Here is a 24,000-nt window from a genome sequence, read left to right as displayed (position 1 = left end):
TATATATATATATATATATATATATATATATATTATATATATGTGTGTGTGTGTGTGTGTGTGTGTGTGTGAAATACTAAATGGACGCGAGTAGACTACAATTCAGTCAGCGTATCCACCAAGAAAAAATTCTGCCAGAGTCCATGAAAAAGAAACGTCCCTACAATAGCAGGAAGGCATCTGAGTGCCAATGGGGGAGGGAGATTTCTGAGGTTCCCATTAAATTTCGCTGAGCCCAAACAACAATCCCATTGTCACTCTTGCAACAGAGCGAAAGGAAATGACGGCCCAGAAATCTTCAAGTTCCTGGGAGAAGAATGGATATTCCACATTCTCTCTCTCTCTCTCTCTCTCTCTCTCTCTCTCTCTCCTCTCTCTCTCTCTCCTTATACATACATACATACATATACATATATATATATCTATATATATATATATATATATATATATATATATACATATATATATGTGTGTGTGTGTTTATTTGTGTGCACATATAAATACAAACAAATTATATAAATATATTTGTATGTATGTGTGTGTACCTATCTGTACACATTTGCATAATAATATATTTATGAGTGTCTGCCTTTTCAAGGCTGGCTGCGACAAATCACACTATTAGGAATACTGTTCACTGCTGGCGATGTCATATGTTTCTTTTCTTCACTGTTATCAATGAGTCTTTTCTTGGTAGTTCTCTCTTGTGTCCCTCTCTTGTGTCCCCCTTTCGTCTGTTCTTTTGTCTCTCTTGTAGTTCTAGTTTGGAGATAAAAATAATGATAATAATAAATCTATGGTTTAATTCTGTTAAACAATTAACAGCATGTTTAAAAATTTACCAAGTATATGCACATGTCAGATAATGGAACAAGTAATTCTTTAACCTCATTTCATTTCACTTTTTAGAGATGTGGATTAATAACCTGTATACGTGTGAAATCCCCTTGAAAATATCTAGAAGTGATGGTTTAACAAACCTAGACTTAGAGCTGTGGATTAATTTAATTTGGTATATTTATAAAAGATGTTTTTGATGCCATCCTTTCCCGTGAACAGTATTATCTTATCTTTTCAGGGAGGGGGCAGTAAAATGTCATTTTTTTCTTCACAGATTTAAAAAAATTCTTGCTTCATTTTAGTGAACCAGTGACGTAACTCAAAATTTATTAATAGTTTGCTTCCTGAGCTGCATAGCAAAAATAACATTAAATGAGGCTGAATTTGCGTTACGGGGTAAACATGCAATTAAGGCCTTCATAAGTCAGAGAACTTTGTTTATATTTGTGTCAAGTGATTAGGGCAGTCAGCGGTCCTTACTGTAAAGTAATAAAGATTTGATGGCAAAAACTTGGACGAAAATATTAATAAAGCGAGAAGAGCCATTTTAGTGGATGATGATTAATGTCAATAATACTGAACTACAATGGAATAAAGCAAGAAATCCAGCACCCAAACTTTCCCTGCTGTTCACAGCATCTCCTCCTGGTTTGTAGCCAAGGTCGTCAACATTTGTAATGATCTGTTTCTCCTCCCTTCCCATCTTGTGGGACATTAAGTGGTCCTCGCCTTCGAAAGGTTTCCACTTTTTCAGTCTCTATAGTCCGTAAATCAACCCGTGAAGGAATCTCTGAAGGTATCCCCCACAAGCGAATTCCTTATCCTGGTTTTTGCGGTAACCTGCTGTATACCCGGATTTGGTCAGGGGGCTTCAAACTGAATATATTATTTGAGGATCTCCAGTATAACCCCTGTGTTATTTTATGAATTTTGAACTACGATAAACTTACTTTTAAGTTCCTGTTTTAAATGGTCGGCAGCTTTAGATATTTTTGTTAAAAAGTCAGCATTAGCAATAATACAATTAGATACCTTTTATTTTATTTGGTGGTTCTTTGTAGGTCTGCGCCCTTCTGTGGGAGGTTTGTTGGAAATTAAAGTTTTTTTGATATGAAAGTTGACAACTGAAATGGAAGTAGCATTTCTTCCACGTAAAAGCTATTCAAGTGAATTTTCATCACTTTGAGATTGTATATTTTGTCTTTTATTGGAGCCTAATAGTTCATCGTTAAATTGGAGCAGTGACAATCAATGTTCAAATACAGACTGGATTTATTTCAGTGCATTAAAATTGACCCTGGAGATGAATATAGAAAGCCAAACATGAAACAAGGAATGAAATATAGTACAGACCTTGACATACGCGCTGAAGTATACTTTAAAGCAAACATTCCCACAAAGCTAAATGTACATCACTGCAACAACCTTTCCTTGCTCAAAGTTCTCATAAACTTTCTGTGCAAGTTTATGATGTTGTACCGGTTTCCCGCGGTAGACTTCTTAATGATAATAGGACAGTTACGGCAGTGGGTTTTGTTTGCTTTACTTTAACGTCACGTCATTTTGAGAAGTGACTTTATGTTGAAAAAATGCTGCTCATTTACCTTGGGTAAGATTCGAGAATTAAGGAAGCATAGAAAGAGAGTAAGATCCTGATCTGATCGATTAGCTCTTATGTGCTCATGACTGACTCATCATGATTGGAAACAGGAACATTTTCTCATACGATTTGCCCGGAGAAATGATGAAAGTGTTCTGTGGAAGTGCTTTACAAAGCATAAGTTTGGTCTGAGAATTTTCAACTGCGAGTAGCAGTCTGCGGCAAATTTGAATCAAGTCCCAAATCAGGGTAGGAACCTTGTTGATAAGACAGAAACTTTTCCATGCACCTCTTTCAAAAACTCTCAAGTGAAACAGGACCTTTAACTCTAAAAGCTAAAACGGGAAAAGACTAACAAATAAAAAAGTAGTTTAAGATGTGGGAATGTACTATAGAATTCTCATTAACCCGGAAAATAAAAATGATGAGGAACCTAAAATGGATACACCTGATTGTTATATTTCATACATTTCGTACATATATTTAAATTCTCATTCATTATCACTTAAGTCGGTTTATCAATTAACTAACCTCGCAAACACCCTAAACGCTCTTTATCCCCATCTTTTTTTCCCTCCCTCACCTGCGATTTGACTGATTACCTTACCAAGCGATTAATTCGTGGAAAATCGAAAGGCAATAATTCTCTCATTAATGAGGCGAAGTAATGTTTTACTTTTCCCTGCATGCTAAAATTGCTCTCTCTCTCTCTCTCTCTCTCTCTCTCTCTCTCTCTCTCTCTCTCTCTCTCTCAATTTCTGTATGGTTTCCTCTTATTATGATGTCCACTTCATGTCTATTCATTTGTCTGTTTCTATACCTCTATTCTTCTAGTAGCTGTCTTAATTTTTCAGTCTTTATCATCCCCAGCAGCTACATCTCTCTCTCTCTCTCTCTCTCTCTCTCTGGTTTCCTTTTATTATTTATTTCATGCTATCGTTCCTTCCGTTCTGTGCCACTTCATCTCTCTTTATTTTTCGGTCTCTCTCTCTCTCTCTCTCTCTCTCTCTCTCTCTCTCTCTCTCTCTCTCTCTCTCTCTCTCTCTCTCTGTCTTTTTTCCTCTGTTATTTGACTTACTTTTTCAGTCTCATTCCCGGTTGCTGCATCTCTCTTCTCTCTCTCTCTCTCTCTCTCTCTCTCTCTCTCTCTCTCTCTCCGCGTCCTATGATTGATTAAATTACCTAGCAATTGATTCCCCGAATATCAAATGACAATAATATTCCCATTAATGAGGGAGGGACAGAGACAGATTCAGTCCTTTGCCTCTCAATCTCATGCCATCATTTCAAAGAGAAGAGGAGGAAGGATTTTTCGATCACATTGCTAAGGGTCGAAGAGATGGCTCTCATTAGGGTTTCTTGAAATCGGATGAATCCTCTCTCTCTCTCTCTCTCTCTCTCTCTCTCTCTCTTCATATGCAAGTTCTCTTTAGTCTTTGTTCGTCTCTGTATCTCCTGTCTCACTGTGTATATATGTCGTTCTCTCTCTCTTTCTCCCTCTCTCTCTCTCTCTCGTCTTTGTTCGTTCTTCTTTGTCCACCGTCTCTCTCTCTCTCTCTCTCTCTCTCTCTCTCTCTCTCTCTCTCTCTTCATATGTAGTTTCTCTATAGGCTTTGTTCTATGGTCTTTGTTCGTTTCTCTAGTCTTTGTTCGTTTCTCTATCTCTTGTCTTGCTCTTTGCATATATGTTATCGCTCTCTTTCTGTCTGCCTGTCTCTCTCTAGTCTTTGTTTTTCTTTGTCCACCGTTGCTCTCTATCTCTTTATATGCAATATCTCTGTAGTCTTAATACGTATCTCTCTCTCTCTAGTCTTTGTTCGTTCTTCTTTGTCCACCGTTGCTCTCTCTCTCTCTCTCTCTCTCTCTCTCTCTCTCTCTCTCTCTCTCTCTCTCTCTCTCTCCTCTTGGCTAGTTCTTCTTTGTACACCGTTACTCTCTCTATCTCTCTTTCTCGCTCTGTTATAGAAAATATCTCATAGAAAAGTTTTGTGTAAATAAATATTGAAAAATAAATTTTTTTTTACCACTTACGCTTGTTCTTTTTGTTCGAAGAAAATCTTCTAATGTACTTCCTCAAAATAAATGTTTATTCGTGTCAATTATCATGTTACGACTTCTAACTGTACGCATAGGTTATATTTAGTTTATGGCTAAATGATTTTTGTAAAAACATGCAACACTTGTTTGAAAGACAAAGATTTTAGTATGATACAACACCTTTGGTAATGGGCAGCGTGGGAATGCATTCGTAGGTGTTATGCATGTACGTAACATAATGTTACGTGGGCTATATCCGTGTTACGAAAGCTAATTTCACAGTTAACTACTGGTGGAATTTTATTGCAAGTACGTAACATAATGTTACGTGGATTATATCTGTGTTACGAATGCTAATTTCACAGTTAACTACTGGTGGAATTTTATTGCAAGTACGTAACATAATGTTACGTGGATTATATCTGTGTTACGTATGCTAATTTCACAGTTAACTACTGGTGGAATTTTATAGAAATAATCGTAAGGTATTGCCTTCTCTCTCTGTTGTTTACTACAATGAAAGAAAAGCTCGTCCATTTCTCGCGCTATTTAGAGACAAGATCAAGATCTTACAAAACTCCGAAATATTTCAGTTGCAGACGGAACACCATTAATCACAGGCGTCGTCATGAATAAGCGGAACTACGAGGAACATTAATCTTCCACCCTAATAACCCGAGTGATATTACGTGATGCGTAGCCAACAAATTCCTGTGATTTCCGCACCGCTGACGGCGAGGGAACTAATATGAAGGCCATAGTCCTTAAGTCACTATATTCAGCGGGTATTGATTACAAATTATTCGGCCTGTTTAGTGGAAATATGTATTTGCCTTACGGGAAAGCTAATTAGAGTAGCATGGGATTTTTACTGAGATGCAGTGTCGTAAAAAATTACGGTAATGCAGCCTTTCGTGTGCTTTGTTGGTTTTCCATGACAAAATATCCTTCCAAAAACCTTGCAAATGATGCCTGACGTTATTTTGGTAACATTTCTGGAGTGTTTGTGATATCCGATGTTCTATCAGAAAACCAATCTGGAACACCTCTCTTGGTATCTGGGAATGTAATGGAAAATCACCCATATTACCTTTTGTGTCACGCGCATTATATAGATAAAAATCTGTTTGGAGCATCTTGTGAGTTAAACTTCGTAATGGTGACGTTGATATTCAGCTGTAGAGTGTATGTAACCTTTCATGTAAGATCCGCGCTGTTCATCAGTGAAATCTGTTAAGAGTTTTTTTTTTTCTTGTAACCTACCTGGAGAAAAGTCCGTCTCGAATGCCTTTTATTCGTGATGTGTGATGTTCCACTTGAAAATGTGTGTTGAATGACTCATGCAAGATGTTTATTTTTTCTTGAAAATTATCTGGAATGTCTGACGAATTTGAAGTTCTGGAAAGTCTCTGGAACATCTTGTTTGTAATGTATGGCCTACTATAAAAAGGTACGTCTTCAGAGACGTTCTGTAATTTGTGACGTCCCACTGAAAAAGCAGTCTGGCGCATATTAAATTTAATATACATCCTGAAGGGATATTTCCCCTAAAAGTCTTGTGTGTGTGTGTGTGTGTGTGTGTGTGTGTGTGTGTGTTTGTGTGTGTGTGTGAAGCCATATATTTTTTTCTGGAATATCCATCTGGCATTTCTAGTGAGCTATGGAGTGCGATGTGCAACGGTTCTTGGAAGGAGCGTATATATTGGATATTAACTTCCATCAGGAAGCTGCCCGTATCAATAAGGACTCCCCTTTTGAAGTTGTTGCCAGGTTTCGCCATTATCATCATAAGGAGAAAGAGAGATCTTTATTGGGGGTAAACATAAGCGTGCTCACTTAAACAGAAAAATCTTCAACTGTCTCTGGATGCCAGTTATGTGAATACCTGCGTCTGTGCAGCAGTATATAGTTTGTGTTTGGTTTCATGTACGCACACACAAGTGTATATATATATATATATATATATATCTATATATATATATATATATATATATATATAATATATATATAAATTGTCCACATTATGCCATTTTCCTTAACAGCAGTTAGCTGGATCCTGATGAAAAACAACAAAATGGTTACTGCGACATTTTCTTAGTTGAACCGCTTAGCCCCTGATTTTACCCTTGTGCATTGATTTCCACCGTATTGGCCTTTTCGTGTGTGAGGACTCCGCAAGCTCTCTCAGGAGCTTCTTGTGTATTAAAACCCATTCTATGAAATATCTCTTTCATGCCAATTATCCAACAGTGCCTTTTAAGTATTCCACTCTTCTCCACTCCTAACGTTTCGAAATTATACTCACTAATCGCAAAACTATAGTCTTCCATTCTTTGTGCACGACCAAGCCACCTCAAAATGCTAGGAAACGTCCTTTAACCGATGTTACCATTTTACCGGTGCTGCATCATCTCCACATGTTTCTTTAACCTTTCTATGAAATTCACATGAGCCATCCACAATTTATTTCTAGAAGGGAGAGTTGCCTCGACAGTCCTTTCTCACCTCTTACCTTGACTTTTGTTATGATTTATATATATATATATATATATATATATATATATATATATATGTATGTATGTATGTATATATATTTATATACCTTTTTACTTTCAGTCAGAATTCTAGTATGTACCTACAGTGGTAAACTTCAGTGATGTTGTGCCCCTATAATCCTTCCAGTCACCTCTGTTAGCTTTTTCGTTAATCACACACATACACACACACACACGCAGATAGTTATTTTCGTAAATGAATTTTTCATCGCACGCCTTTTCTGTTCATAGGGAGTGACTCCCGACGGGGTTGACTTTCTGGTTCTCAGCAAGAGAATTTAAGTTAGGGTTACTAGCATCATGTTATATTCCTTTTTCTTTCTAATTTTAAATTACTGAGTTTTGGTATAACGTCTGATGTGATGCAACGAATTGTCATTGCAGATTTCCTTAAAACAAGATGATTCTTTGAATGAACTTATTACAAAGTAAGATTTTTTTTCTCCAGATATCGGAAACGTTTTTCCTGTCGATACGAGAGAAAGAGTGTGTTTTTTTTTTTTTATGATTTTCAGTATTAAAAATTGAAATATTACCCAAAATCATTACACTAAATCTCATGTGCAACTTCCTCTCTAAAGTGCTAAATTATTAATTTATTTGTTGAAAAAACAATAAGATGTTACTTTTAGTAAGTAAATTATAAAATGTTACATTCGTTTTATATAGTGTCTTAAACAATCTTACTTGCTCCCAAACAGTTAAATGTTATATTGTGTTGCACATTGAATAATAAAATGTTACTTTTATTATATGTTACCAACCTGCTGGGTCCCATAAAATTTTATTCTTGTATGAAAACCACTAAAATACTGTTTTTCTTTCTTTTCAGGTTGAACGATTATATCAAGCGGCTGGTGGCCTATCAAAACACGAATAATCTCTTATACAGCGAGCTTATTCATTTAAAAAAAATTCCAAGTCCTCGTAATTCTTTAATGTCGTTTAAATGTAATGTTTCTTTCAAAAGGTGATTTAATGTAACCCGTTTTTATCTGTCAGTATAAGTACAACGATCAGTGGTGAATGCAATTCTTAGACGGTGAAAATTACCTCAGTGGATCAGCCGTGATTGAAAAGGTTTAAAAGATCTGGACTTTTGTTAAGGAACTCGATTGTAGACAGTACGTAAAAAAAGATCCCGTAATTAGTGATAATAGATAAAAGTGATTTTAGATTAAGTGTTTAAAAACGAGTTCAGTGGAAAGTTACTGCATTGGAACATTTCCCGACTCAGTGAACCTCAAGTATTCAATGCATTTCGAAAAGGCTTCGTGAACCGAGGTATGTAGTTCGCCGGACGTTTTCTTCTCCGTCGGTCCGAGTAATGAATAGCGATTATGAAAGCATGCGGATCCAGATAGTAAGATGATGAAAAAACTACGCCTGTCCAAGTACAACTACAAGGCAAAACGAAGAAGAAGAAGCGAGACGCCTGTCCGCGTTGCCACAGCCATGTCCAAAGCAGAGCTTTAGCACGAAGCCAAAAAAGCAACGCAGAAATTAGAAAAGAAAAGGGGCAGCTTTTGCCGTAGTACTGACCGCTTTCCTTACCAGACCTCTGTCTCTCACATGAATAGTGCACGGCACGTACGCACGCCAGGACAGTTTAATGACACTTTTAGTTACACCTTATCTGGTAGTTTCGGACAATAAGTGCGAAGAAGAGAGGGTCGGCAAGAAACGGTCCCTCCCTCTCTCTCTCTCTCTCTCGGTCTGGTTATAAAAACCGAGGCTTCGTTTCCTCATCCTCCTTACCGGAGCACTCCTGGAAGGAACCCGCCACGCCACCTCACCTCCCCACCATTCCTCTCCCACCCTCCTCCCTCCCCCGGCCACTTCCTTCTGTCTTCTTCGTCCCCTCGACCACCAGCAACTCTGTCTCCCTCACCCTCCATCCCCTCATCTTACACTCCCCCCTCATCCTCCTCCTCCTCCTCCCCCTCCCCCACCACTTACACCACCCCCCGACCCCCCAACGCCGGCCAAGTCGCCAGCTTTCCCATCGTTGACTGCGGGTTTTGATGAACATCATGCGTGAGGTCATCTTAGTTGCTGACCTCCAGAGGATGACCCCGCGCCTGCGCAGAGGGTGAGATGAAGAAGCAAAACGTTCGTACGCTCTCCCTTATCGTGTGCACGTTCACGTACTTGCTAGTGGGAGCTGCCGTCTTCGACCACCTCGAGTCCGAGCACGAGGCGAGGAAGTCGGAAGTATTGTTGCGTAAGTTTTTAATCCACTCATTATGCAACTGAGAATCAGCGCAGTTTTGTGTGTTCGTGTCTTCCCTAATGAGGAGATCAGGGAGGTCTCTCTCTCTCTCTCTCTCTCTCTCTCTCTCTCTCTCTCTCTCTCTCTGTCTTCCATGTTCTGAGAATCTCTCTCAAGGTGGAGTCACTTATTTCGGATCTTTCTTAGGTAGTGACCCCCAAGGGTTTTCGGGAGTCATTCTTTAGGACTAATATTTCTTGGGGGTCATTATATTTTTGATATTTATAGTCTTTTGTTTGTCTTCGCGGTAATCCCCAACGGGCTAGTACTAAACTCTCCGCAAAGGTGGATACATACCGGGTTAAAAACCTTGGGGTTCTCTATCTAAGAAAAATGTCTTATTTTCACGTGTCTTGACATTTTGATAATATTTCTTTCACTGGGAAGGAAAAATTTAATACAGTCTGGATCGTAAAAAAAAAAGGTTTATTTTGTTATATTTATTTTCATCTTAGGTTATCTTTTTATCATTTTCCTTACATTGAAGAAATATTTTATTATTTTTTCTTATTCAATACACTCCTTTTTTTTGATATAGTATGCTTTATGCTTGGTCATTTCGTTTTAAGGAAGTAATCTCCATTAAATTGTAATTCAATTAACTCCGGCAGTTATGAGAGAGGAAAATTATTCGTTGTTCATATAAATTCCAGACTTTTTTTTCAATCTTCCAATATAAATTATTCCAAGTGAATTTTTACAGGTTTTAGAATGTTAATGAGTCTGTAATGTTTGTGTGTGTGTATGTGTGAGAGAGAGAGAGAAAAAAATGGGAATAATTTCATACTGTAATACGCTTTTAACTTAACAAGGCGTGATCTGACCTACAGCTTACTTGAGACGTGTGCAAGATTTTCCCCGACACATAAGTTCTAGACATTACATTCCTAAATTTAACGTAAATTGAAACGTGCTCAAATCTATGGTCAGATAGAGCCTTGTTTCACTAACGAAAATTAATATAAATATGCTATATTTTATTAGAAATAATTTTTCTGTACTGTTTAAAATGCACATTATTTATGTTTTTCATATTCATTCTAGTAAATAAATCGTGAATATCCTCTCCTAAAATTCCTGTATCTTTAACTCAACGCGAAAAACCTTTTTCAGGCCTTTTTAGGCTCCTCCATAGACCTTTCCAACCCCAATCAATAACGACAACAGCAAAGTAGTTTGTAGGTTTACTCCCCGAGTAAGCGAAAAGTTAAGAAATAATCGTATTTCAAGACTAGATTATAAATCCATTTTAGAATCTTGATAAACAGCAAGGTGAATTCTGCTTTCCTGGAACTTATTTCGAATGTCGATCGACCATTCCTCGTATCCATAACAAACGTAAAGAAACCCGATCACTGTGATGAATAGTTACACTAAAAAATCCCGATATCTAACGCCACCGTTTGTTTTAGCCGTTTTTTTCGCAACCCAGAATTTACGGAACACAACAGTCTTTTACAGTTTCCTAAATTGTCACTACTGACATCGATTGGGTTCCTGATTTTTGTTTTGTTACATTTGATTTTTTTTTTTTTTTTTTTTTTTTTTTTTTTTTTGGTGGGGGTGGGCGATGTAGCGCGGCTGCTCTTGGCCTTTTCCTCACGAGAGAAATTGACGCATGGAATGTTATTCAGACTAGCAATTATCGATAATATTCATAGATGGTCTCTAGTCAAATCATCGACCACGCCCATGGCATATCAGGTTTGCTGATTGAATGCAAGCAGTTATTATTGATATGCTTTGCTGAATTATCAAATGGAATCCTTTGTTATGTATGGAATAATTAATTATCCTATGTTTCGTAAAGTATAAAGTATATAATCCTTTCCCAAATAGGAGGTTCGAAAGTCAGTTAATAATACAGGTTTTTTTATTATTATTTTAAATCAGCTTAGAGATCAAAGCGCCGTTTAAATTATGTTGACATTGATTTCTTATGCCGTTTGGGCCGTAGTTTTTCTTTGAGAGTTCAGAAATTTCCAAATGAATACATTTATTCACAGTACATTGCTTTTGAAAATCATCGTAATTATTCCTTCACCACGCGTTAGAGGTTCACGCACACACTCACCATGTATGTATATATATATATATATATATATATATATATATATATATATATTATATATATATATATATATAGTATATATATATATATACATATATATATATATATATATATATATATATATATATGTGTGTGTGTGTGTGTGTGTGTGTGTGTGTATATGTGTGTATATATACATACACACACACACACACACATATATATTTAATATATAATATATATATATATATATATATATATATATATCTTACCCCCCCCCCCTTTTATTAAAACTACACAAATTGGAAACCCTTACCTGTTGTCAATGGTGCCCTCTGTTTGCAACCATGTCGTTAGGCTATTAAGACCTCGTAAGTATAAAATTATACTAATACTATTTATTACCCAAAGCAGTTGAATATAGAATAGAACAAAATGATTAACAAGTCATAATGACAAAAACCCAAATCTGCCCATAAAGAAAACTAGTAAGTTAACATTCAACCCTCCTGACTAAGAATTCACTCCCAGACCCAAAATGTCAATAAGTTCATTATATTAGTCAGGTTAGAGATTCCCGTCTCTAGTACCATGGAATATAACCCATCTGTAATAAATATAACAATGGATAAAAGATACACTTCATACCTTTACGATGGGGGTTTCCTCTCCCGACACCTGACGTGTACCACCTGACCTCTTTGATCTCGCCAAAAGGAATGTGACTCTCGCAAATGCCCTGGTCTATTAGATCTATAACATCTGTACAAACGAATGTACATGTTTGACGACAAGGTGAGCGATCTCTCGGTTAGAACGCTTACGTACCCAAATTCCTTCACTCCAGTAAGCTGCCCTTACAGTTCAGCCTGTCTCCAAGCAAGACATGATATGTGATTCACTAACATTACACACTTGTTAGAGGGCTCGGCCACCTATGTCCTCTGTGCACTCCTGTCGCACACCACATCAGCAACTAATGCACAATGTATCAATTTACCACATGACTTAGGGCTACTTCCGTTGCTGGAGCCCTTGTGCTTCGTCGAATGCACAAAAGTTTAAGATATGATCATTAATATTGGTATTGTATAACGGTCACTAATGAAAGGCTCATCCTCGTCACTAAGATAAGCAGAACTCGACAACTCGACGTAGACGCAGGTCGAGTGTGTAAACCAACTCGGAACAACTCAGCACGCGCCATTATTCAGCATCTGCGACCCTCGTGAGTGTATCCAACACCATCTCGTCGCGAAACTGTAGATTCGACGTTTTCTACTGAAGGAAACGTGGTCACCACCCCGTTGTCAAGGAAATATCCCGTGACTTCTATGCAAGTGCTACTCGCACCCGCCTCATCGAAGATTGTAGACTCCTGATTTATCCCAGAACGTATCCTGAGACGATATATCGAAGACATCTCATCCTTCGCAAAGGCAGTCCATAGAAACGCCATTCTTGTGTAGACTTGACTCGACCTCTGGTACTGTAGAACGAAGTCGTTTCCATCGCCATCATTGCGTAGAGTTTGGAATTCTTTGAAGTCATTGTGTGTCCGTATTTAAAAGGTCTACATGGTCATAAAATAACTAGTCTTGCTTTACCCCACAAATCCGTCATTAATTAATATACTCAATCTACTAGTCAAATATTAAAAGTTCCTTGCTAAACAAAATATAATCTTTACCCACTGAATCCTCACAAATAATCCCATATCTGACAAACACACTATCAAAAGGTAATGTCTAACAGCAATTACCCCTTTTTGGTTTATATAACTAACCTCCATAAAATATAATGCTGAACACCCCTTCTATCTAACTCACATGCCGCAACAAATTATATCTCCTATCTAAAATAAAAATGCTATTTAGAGTTTAACCCCCATTACAACATCTCTCGTAAGAAAAGAAAAAAAAGAAAGAAAGAAAAAAGATAATAACAACAATAATAGTGAACTTTCCCCCATTACACAGTGCACATGAGAGAAAAAGAAACATATATAATTCAGTATCTTTCCTAAAACGGAATGTGTACCGTTACGGAATTTGCTACCGCAGCAATCCCATCGACCAGAAACGACCGGAAAAGAATCCCCTTACATGATACATTCCCGTGGAATGCCATAATCAACATCTACGAGAATAGTGCAAATCTCCGAGTAATCAATTCCAAAGGGAAAAATCCACAACTGGATTCATTACAACATCATTAGCAAAAATCCACCTGTGAACATCTCAGGTGCTTCGAACTGAAGCATAGTCAGACTCGCAACGCCAGAAACTCATGATTCTCAAAAAAATTTTCTATACTGAAACCACATCAGCACATTCCACAAAACTATCTCCAGGACATGACCAAGGTGCTCCAAAATTATCTCGAAGACATAACTCTCCCAAACGATACTGCCCAATTATATAAAAAAAAATTATCACCTATTCGGGATAAAAAACTACGATAAAGTCACAATTCCATAATTATATACCGCCAAAAAAAAGAAAGTCACCCCAAAGGATTAATGCCATCTCCTTATATATATTATATAAATCACCATCTTAATAATAACACCACTCCAGTGATAAAAACATTTCTTCCATTTAATTAATGACCCCACACAAAACAAAAAAATCATCCCCCCAAAATAATTGTTGTTAAATCATAACTCCCCACAACATTACCCGAATTATATAAAACCCCAATGTCATCTATTTGGCTCATGAAACCGCAAGATTTCAGCCCCAAATATCATACACACAGGAATAATCACATGTTTATCAACACGTTTCTCAGCTAAAACAAAAATTTGCCAAATTTCAACCACTTCCCACATAAAATATCAACCCCGAAATCTTTCGCCAAAACGCCGCAGATTTGCGCATAATAAGAAAAAAAAACAGTAGAAGGAAATAAAAGAGAAAAAAAAAACGTGAAAGCATTCCGCCACCAAATTGCAAAAAACAGACAGCAAGAAAAGAAAGAAAAAAATGCAATTGCGCGACAATTTATTAATCACCACAACCAATTCTTTTCAATTTTGAGATATGTATTAACCTCGACCGACTTGTTTTTTCCTCTAAGACTACAAATCTGTTTCCAATTTTCTCTTCAATGACTTTAAAAGGACCTTCAAACTTCGGGCCTAATTTGTAATTTAGTTCATTTCTCACGTTAAATTTTAAAAATACCTTGTCTCCGACATTGATCTTGGGATCAGATGTTTTACTATTACTCTTCTGTACCATATCTTTGGTTGTGGATTCGAGATTATGACTGAGACAAGCATGTCTCTCTCTCGCTGTGGATACCAACGCCTCGATCGTATCCTCCCGATGATGAGGCATAGTTAGTAAATCAAATGTGCCTCGTGCTGGACAACCAAACAAAGCTTCAAATGGGGACATTTTAATGGAATCACTAACCATAGTGTTAATACTATGTCTAATAACATTAACATATCTGTCCCAATTCTTATCATTACCACCTACAGTTTTCCTGAGAACCTCGAGCACTTTCCTGTTTGCTTGTTCGCACAACCCAATAGCCTCGGGTCTGTATTGAATAATTGTTACTTTCTCTATCCCCATGACTTCAGCTAAACATTCCAAGGTTTTGTTGACAAATTCCCTCCCATTGTCGGTTAATAGAACTTCGGGTGAACCATATCTGCAAATGATACCATTGAAAAACACTATGGCTACTTCTTCGCCCATTTTATGTTTAAGTGGGAAAATTTCTACTATCTTTGTAAGTTCATCTATTATCACTAACAGGTACTTGTTCGCATATCTAGACTCACAAAAATTCCCCAGGATATCCATATGTATTTTCTGAAAAGGTCTACTCGGTATAGGATACGATCCTAATTTGCATGAAGTTGTCCTGGCAGGCTTACATGCGTTGCTCACCGTACAATTCCTTACGAAATTTTCCACATATTTCCCCATGTTTTTCCAAATGTATTTAGCACGAACCTCATCATACGTTTTTTCTATTCCCAAGTGTGGACTAGCGAACCTGCAATGAACTATATCCAAAACCATTGAAATTAGGACCTTCGGAATTACGATCTGTGTTGTTTCTCCTTTACTTTCACTGGTTCTCAACTTATATTTAATTTTCCTAACCAATAAATTACCTCCTAACTCCAAACCCGAAAAAGGCAACTTATAACATTTCCAGACTAATTCCCCTCTTAGAAACGCCTTTGCATCTGCTAAAATCTCTTCTACATCTTGCCTTTGCTCTATGAGAGGTATATCCCATTGTATGGCCTCGCTAGTGACTTGCGCGACTTGGAAACCTTCCGTGTCGTGAAAACTCCTGCTGAGAGCATGAGCAACCACGTTAAATTTGCCCTCTATATATTTGAGCTTTGCATCAAAATCTCTGATAGTTAAAAACCATTGAGCTCTTTTAGGTGACAAATCGGGTTTATTAAAAAGATCTAGTAATGGTTTGTGGTCTGTAAGAACTTCTACTTTATTCCCCATCAGTAAAATTTTAAAATGAACTAAGCTCGACACTATTGCAAAGGCTTCTTTATCTATGGTGGCCATGGACTTCTCGTTGCTGCCCTTTGTCCTGAACTTCCTGCTATAAAAAGCTATTGGATGAAATTTCCCATCGAACTTTTGCATAAGGCAAGCACCTATACCTTCCTGGCTTGCATCAGTCACTAATGTGAAAGGTTCACTAAAATCTGGAAACTTCAAAACAGGGGGATTCATTAGCGCGTCCTTGAGCTTTTGAAAACTCTCTGCCTGGGATTCCTTCCATTGAAATTGAACGTCTTCCCGCAATACATCAGTTAGGGGAGCTGCTATATTAGAGAACCCTTTCACAAACCTTCTGAAGAAACCGGCGATACCAAGGAATGACTTAATCTCTTTCTTTGATCTGGGGGTGCGAAAATTCGCTATTGCTTTGACTTTATCGTCATTTACTCTAACCCCTTCCTTAGATATGACGTGGCCTAGATATGTGATCTGCTTTTTCAAGAACGAGCACTTGGCTAGCTTAACTTTCAACCCCGCTAAGCTAAGCCTCCTAAGTACTTCTGTAAGCACTTCCAGGTGTTGCACGATCGTGTCCGTTGCGACCAGGATGTCATCCATATACACAAACATTTTTGCCCAATAACCCGTGCAAAACTGTGTTCACCAACCTGGTAAAGGTCATCGGACTGCCCGATAAACCGAAAGGCATTCGCGTAAATTCATAGTGTCCCTTGGGCACTGAAAAAGCAGTATATTCCTTGTTACTCTCACTAAGAGGGACCTGTAAGAAACCCTGCGCCAAATCAATTGTGCTATAAATATTATGTCCCCCAATTTCAACAAAAAGATCTGGTATGCACGCGACTGGGTAGAGGTATGGGATCGTCTTCTCATTTAAATGTCTAAAATCGACGCATACACGGACAGAACCGTCTTTCTTAGGCACCGCTAACAAGGGAAAGTTGTAAGGAGACACGCTAGGTCTAATGATTCCTTCTTCTTCCCAATATGTTAACCTCTTTCTCTACCTGTCCTCTGATTTTGAAAGGTATGCGATATGCAGGAATATACATAGGTTTAGTGCCACTCTCCAAATTTACCTTATGCTCTAACACATTAGTCAACCCCAATTTATCACCTTGCAAGGCTACCATATCCCCAAATTCTGCCAAGAGCTCGCTTATTGCTTCAACATGTTCGCTATAATCCGCATTAGCTATATGTTTTCTAAATATTCGTTTCCTTGATTGCATTTCTGCCTCCGAAAACTCAGGTTTCCCCTCTACGATAGCCACTGAACCACTATCACAACACCAATCTTGGAAATCCAATACATATGTATTCTTCTGGTATCTCCTAACTGTATCATTACAGTTTAGCAACTCCAACCACGTAAACCCATCCTTGGATACACTGTTCACCGGTGCCGTGCTAACAACCCCTCTAAGCTTTTCGCTATTTTCGATAACACACACATCTGTGGGTTTTCTCATTTCCTTCAATTTAACTTCTACCATAGTCTTCGAACAAGGTAGTAACATAATATCTTCGGATAAAACACCTCTATATTTGTGGTTAGTACCTCCCCTTTCCACCGCCCCATACACATTACCACCCTCAGTATCATCTCCAGCATTGTTAGTATCAGAAATAACATCAATATTAGTATCAACATCACCATTGTTATCACTGTGAACTCTGATAACAGCAACGGGGGTTTTAATATTACCTTTCTCCATAACACTCGTATCACCGCCATTAATATCACCGAGCACATCTCCTCTTTCAATAACCTCCATATCCTCCATTCTATTCACGTCCTCATAAGGCAGAAAAACACCAGGTATCCCGACTGTTATCCCATTAACACCCGCATGGATCGAAATCTTGTGTCTTTTACAAGCAGGATGACCCAGCAAAAGTCTGTTGCCCAACGCAATTCCTTTCATTACCAAAAATGGTTCTGTTAACACTCTGTAACCGAGAGTAAACTGTATTTGAACACAACCCAGGGTATTTAATCTATGGACTTGCACATCACACACCGTCTCCGTTGAGGGTTGCAAAGGGTAATTGGAAAACATGGATTGATACAAATTATAGTCCATTAGATTTATTGATGCCCCCGAGTCTATAAATATCGGGATATCCACATCCCCTACTGTTCCATAGACTATAGGCCTGGGCTCTGGGGCGTCCCCCACGAGACCACAATGGCATGTACCAATCACCTGTACCCTTTTTGTTGATTGGGCTTCCAAAAATTTCGCCGATCCCTTTGCCCTCTGCTTTGACCTGCCTGGGAAGTTCTCACATTATAATTACCAGAACCGTGAGGTGTAGGCGTCGCATCTCTCCATATCTGAGACGGACAAGACTGCCAATAATGATCGTACTCTTACACATTCCACAATATTTAACCCTACACAATTTCTATGGATGCCCTGGTTTATTGTAGTTGAAACAGCACAACTGCTGTTGCTTTTGATGGATCGATCTTTTGTTATATTCAACTTTTGTGCACAGACGGGGAGGAGAAAATTCTGTGTCTCTTTGCACTCTATCCCTCGGGCCTGTCCCATTAAAAATTGTGCTATCTACAATTTGGGCATAAAGTAATTCTTCGTCTGAAGTAGGTTCAATCTTTTCATCAAAGCTATTCACTATCGGATCCGGTACATCGTGCAAGAGCAGGAAAAATAGATCAGTTTATGAATGTTATCAAGAGAGACATTACTCCATGTAGCCCATTTAGATGTTTTCAATTTTCCTACCCAATCCGCCACTGCGTCCAAAAGTCCGAAGGTCCCTCACTATATCTCTGTGTTCCTTTGAGCCATAAGCTGTTTTCAAAAATGCTTGCAAATCCGTCCAGGTACGACATTTTGTAAATTGGAAACTCCTGCAACGGTGGGAGAGATCTCCCCTATTGAAATCTAGCAAAGCTTTCGCCTCTCTAAATACCTCTATGTCGTCCGATATATTCTTTCCCGCTAAATAATTATTCACTCCTTCAATAAAAATTTGGACAGGTTGTGATAGAACGCCATCTACCATCCCTCTGAATGGACTCACGCCCGCACTCACGTTCGTTACATGATGTAGTAGCGTTGTGGTACTCTTAGTATCCACCATCTTTCTCTGTTTCCGAAAGCTATTTTGTTCTATAAGATTCCCCGATCTCAATAGCATCAATGTATTTATATACACAAAGCCCAATCCAGAAAAATTAATACAAATTTTTCCCCAATAATGGATAACAAAAGGCAAACGTGCCCCACGCCCAGTATATCATCCCACGAAAGCAACAACAACAACAAAAAATAGGGAGGGGATAGAAAAAGAAAGAAAAATGTAAAATGCTTACTAAGCAATCCAACCCCGGCGATCGTCTCACACACCAGCTCTCTCTCTCTCTCTCTCTCTCTCTCTCTCTCTCTCTCTCAGGGTGTGATTCGCAACAAAAAACTCCGCTCGAGTAAATTCGCCACAAACAAACAAAAAGAATATAAACAACAAAAAAAGTAAAAAAAATATAAAAGATAAAAAGGAGAAAATAAGAAAGAAAGCTTGAAAAATACACTGACATCTTCATATGACTGGAAACCGAATTCGTATACGCACTGCAAATATGCGTGAACTATTTACCACACTTGTGAAGCACTTTAATACGTCAAAAATTAAACTTTTCCCCTTCACATTTTAAAACACTGGTATTCAAGAATCCCAAGATGGCTGACACTGACTTAGCCCGAGAGACGAACAGCTTCTCACTGCCCAACCCCTTGAATCAGCAAAAAGAGCCCCGAGTTGCCTGTGACATGATTATAACCCCTTTTCCTACCAAAAAAAAAACATCTATGTCTAACTGGTCACCAGTCTCTTCGTTAGCGTACCTACAGCTTATAAAATATATAAAAAGCTTCTTAAACTGCCTGCCACCACTCTTACCCCCACCCCTTTTATTAAAACTACACAAATTGGAAACCCTTACCTGTTTTCAATGGTGCCCTCTGTCTGCAACCATGTCGTTAGGCTATTAAGATCTCGTAAGTATAAAAATATACTATTTATTACCCAAAGCAGTTGAATATCGAATAGAACAAAATGATTAACAAGTCATAATGACAAAAACCAAATCTGCCGATAAAGAAAACTAGTAAGTTAACATTCTACCCTCCTGACTAAGAATTCACTCCCAGACCCAAAATGTCAATAAGTTCATTATATTAGTCAAGTTAGAGATTCCCGTCTCTAGTACCATGGAATATAACCCATTTGTAATAAATATAACAATGGATAAAAAATACACTTCACACATCACTCTCTTTTCAAAGGTAACGGTTTTCTAAGTCTTACAAAATATGTGTCATAACTTTACGATGGGGGTTTCCTCTCCCGACACCTGACGTGTACCACCTGACCTCTTTGATCTCACCAAAAGGAATGTGACTCTCGCAAATGCCCTGGACTATTAGACCTGTAACATCCGTACAAACGAATGTACATATTTTACGACAAGACGAGCGATCTCTCGGTTAGAACGCTTACGTACCCAAATTCCTTCACTCAAGTAAGCTGCTCTTACAGTTCAACCTGTCTCCAAGCAAGACATGACATGTGATTCACTAACATTACACACTTGTAAGATATATATATAGATATATATATATATATATATATATATATATATATATATATATATATATATAGATATATATATATAAAATATATATATACATATATATATAATATATATGATATATATATATAATATATATATATATATATTTGTATATATATTATATATATTATTATATATATATGATCTTAATTTAAAATATATTTAAAATTATATATATATATATATATATATATAAGATATATATATATATATTTAAATATTTAAATATATAATATATATATATATATATATATATATTATATATTATATATATATAATATATAATATAGAATAAGTTCATGTTCATATGCAAGCAGAACGAGAGTCCTCATATCGATTGACCTTAGCACCATCGCAACTTCCTTAGCAACAAAAGTAGCAACGACTGATTGTTTGAGAACTAAACGATTCCATGAAACGAAAGGAAAGCACGATCTTGAATAAGGGTTATCATCATATGAAATCCTCAGGCCCTGGCATCTGGTAGTAGTTGCAACTCTTGCAAATGAAGCACCTCTCGTATCTCCCCTTCCACCGAATCCACTGAGAGCTTTAGACTAACAAACCAATACGAGAAGACTCTCTCTCTCTCTCTCTCTCTCTCTCTCTCCTTACAACGCTGGCCATGTTCATTTCATAAATCATGCGCGGTTAGTAGTCCTCGGAGCACAGAAAGAGACTTGACGTCGGAATCGGAGAGCAACGATGTCGTCAAGGGAACTTTTTCTATTTCAAAGCTCATTTCCTATAGGGATCCTCGGCCTTTACATTAAAGAAATACAAATAGCATGGGTAAGCGTTGAATGCTAAACACGGTGCCACCTGGCTCTTAGTATTCCATATGAGCGGGGCAGAAGAGGCAGCTGCACTGGCAGCAGAGGCAAAAATAAGCAGGAGGATTACGAAAAAAAAAAAAAAAAATGTAGCATCAGCGGTAGGGGGTCGTGAAGAGAAAAATAATTTCTTTATTGACACGGCAGTGCTAACAACTTCAGCATTCTAATAAGACCAATTTAAGGTGAAATATGATAATAGTTTCTTCATACGCATGGAATCAGGAGCATCACATTTATTTCTGGTTTTTGTTTTTATTATTATTGTCGCTGGATTAAGCCTCCGTTCTCTTGTCATTGCTTCTTGAGCAGTTCGTATAACGTGAAAATTATTATTGTTTTCTATCTCACTATTCTGCTTGATAATGGATACGGATAATTTCTTGTGAACATTAGTTGACTTAGAAATAAGGACATATAAAGTAGTGTGAAAAGTATGCAAAACTTTCTAGTTGAACAGACGTAGAAATATGAGTATTTAAGCGCACACATTTACTCTTACGCCCTAAAGTTTTATTTCCTTATATTTATAAAATCAGTTATTTTTAAAACTATATTTCAGTCACATGTTAATAGTGTTAGGGTATGTTTATTACCTCGTACGTTAACATTACTCATTAAACCTCAGGTATACCGAACACTTTATGCAGACGTTTGAACATATAACCTACCATTATAATTGTCTTTTTGTTGACGAAAATAAAAAAAACATTTGACATTATATTAAGCCCACGTCAATTCATACATTTGTATTGAACGTCACGGAACAAAGGGCAGCTTAAAAGACTGTGAACATGAGTGCGAAATTCAGGATTTTTTTTTTTATTTAAAAGTGCGGAATTCAAGATTTTTTATTTTAATGAAAATTTTAAAACTGCGTGATCATTTAGTCCGTGTCCACACACACACACACACACACACACATATATATATAATATATAAATAATATAGATAATTATAGATGTATATATATAATATATATATATATATAATATAGTATATATATGTATTATTATATATATGATATATATATAAGTATATATATATATATCTATATATATATGTATAATATATGTATATTATTCGTATGGTATAATTATATATATATATATATATATATATATTATAATATTATATATATTATATATATATATAGGGACAGAGAAAAAGACATAGACTATGAGAAGTGTAACCAACCTTAAAATTCTACATAAACCTATGGTCTGAACTATGGCTATACATAAAGCCCCAAACTCTGAACAAACATTTAACAGGAACGATATTGGGAAAGTTATATCTCTTGGAAAACTTGAGAAAAAACAGCTAGTTTATATTAATGAAAGTTTTTCATTTCCCAAGCGACAAATTATGTTAATTGGAATCACGCACTTTGTTGGAACAGTCCGTAAATGTTTACCCATTATTTATGAAAATTGTTTGGGAAGTTAATCCAAGCAATATAATGAAATGAAAATATGCACCCCGTTGACCTCATTACAATTCAAGATGCACATATCACTGATCCCAAATGTAATGAGATTTTTCCAAAATTAAATAAACAAAAGTTGCCATGATGGTTCAATCAATATTGACGTCTTTCCATTATTTTTTTTTTATAATGATGTTATTATAATAATAAGTTCAGATATGGCAAACAAGTTTATGCAGCAATAAATGTTTTTATTGTCTCATGAAATAACAAAATATTATTTAATTAATGATTCAGAGGGACTTTAACTAATCTTATTATAATCAATAATATTACCGTTAATGGCAATAATAAATATGGAAAACCAGAAACTGACGTGCGCAATAAAAATAGATTTCTACCTCACATTCGTATCGAACCCAGGGTTTACACATGAAGAAAGGCTATGCATAGCTACCACATGATTCACGATAGTCACAAAAGAGGCTGTAACGTAAACTCTTGCACCTTACCTTAGGATTTACATGAGCAAGTTTCACCACGCTGTGAATCATTGGGGATTTACGTGGGCAAGTTTCATCACGCTGTAGATCAATGGGATCTACGCGGGCAAGTTTCACCACGCTGTAAATTATAGGGGATTTACGCGGGCAAGTTTCATCACGCTGTAAATCACTGGGGATTTACGCTGGCAAGTTTCACCACGCTGTAAATCATTGGGGATTTTACGCGGGCAAGTTTCACCACGCTGTAAATCATTGAGTTGTACTTAATTTTTACGAATTTTTTGGACGGTAAGTGACTAAGTTGGGAAACATTTTATCTAAGAACGAGGGAATGAAATGTGATTTCAACTGCTGATAATTTGAAAATGTTAATGAATAAAACAGAAATTAAAAATTTTTGTTAATTCAAAGTCAAATAAAGATGAGGGATGCCAAACTGATTACCAATAACCATCAGAATTACTTAACAGCTAGCCACCCAAGTACTCTGTCATGCGATTTCATGGCGAATACTTTCTATCAAGTATCTAAAGCATCTTACTCTATCAAGCAAGCATCGCCATACGTCTAGTAGCCCAAGAAAAGAAGTTATTTCGAAAGGAGTTTCCTTCTCAAGATATTTTTCTCTCTCAAGACCAGGAGCAAACGGATGAATGCTTCGCTTTCTGCGTCTTTTGTTGGCAAATATTCTCTTG

General features: G+C 37.0%; 1 protein-coding gene across 1 annotated transcript in view; it reads left to right on the top strand.

Moving 5' to 3' along the window:
• The window catches only part of LOC135196326 (two pore potassium channel protein sup-9-like), a 734,822-nt gene that overhangs the window by 195,028 nt on the left and 515,794 nt on the right, over window positions 1-24,000 (top strand). The window contains exon 2 of the mRNA XM_064223073.1: window positions 7,865-9,256. Within this exon, the coding sequence (XP_064079143.1) occupies window positions 9,130-9,256 (127 nt within the window). The 5' untranslated portion in view covers window positions 7,865-9,129. The remainder of the gene's footprint in view (window positions 1-7,864; window positions 9,257-24,000) is intronic.

Source organism: Macrobrachium nipponense, chromosome 17 (genome assembly GCF_015104395.2).
Source record: "Macrobrachium nipponense isolate FS-2020 chromosome 17, ASM1510439v2, whole genome shotgun sequence".
NCBI lineage: Eukaryota > Metazoa > Arthropoda > Malacostraca > Decapoda > Palaemonidae > Macrobrachium > Macrobrachium nipponense.
This window is presented reverse-complemented; position numbering and strand designations above follow the sequence as displayed.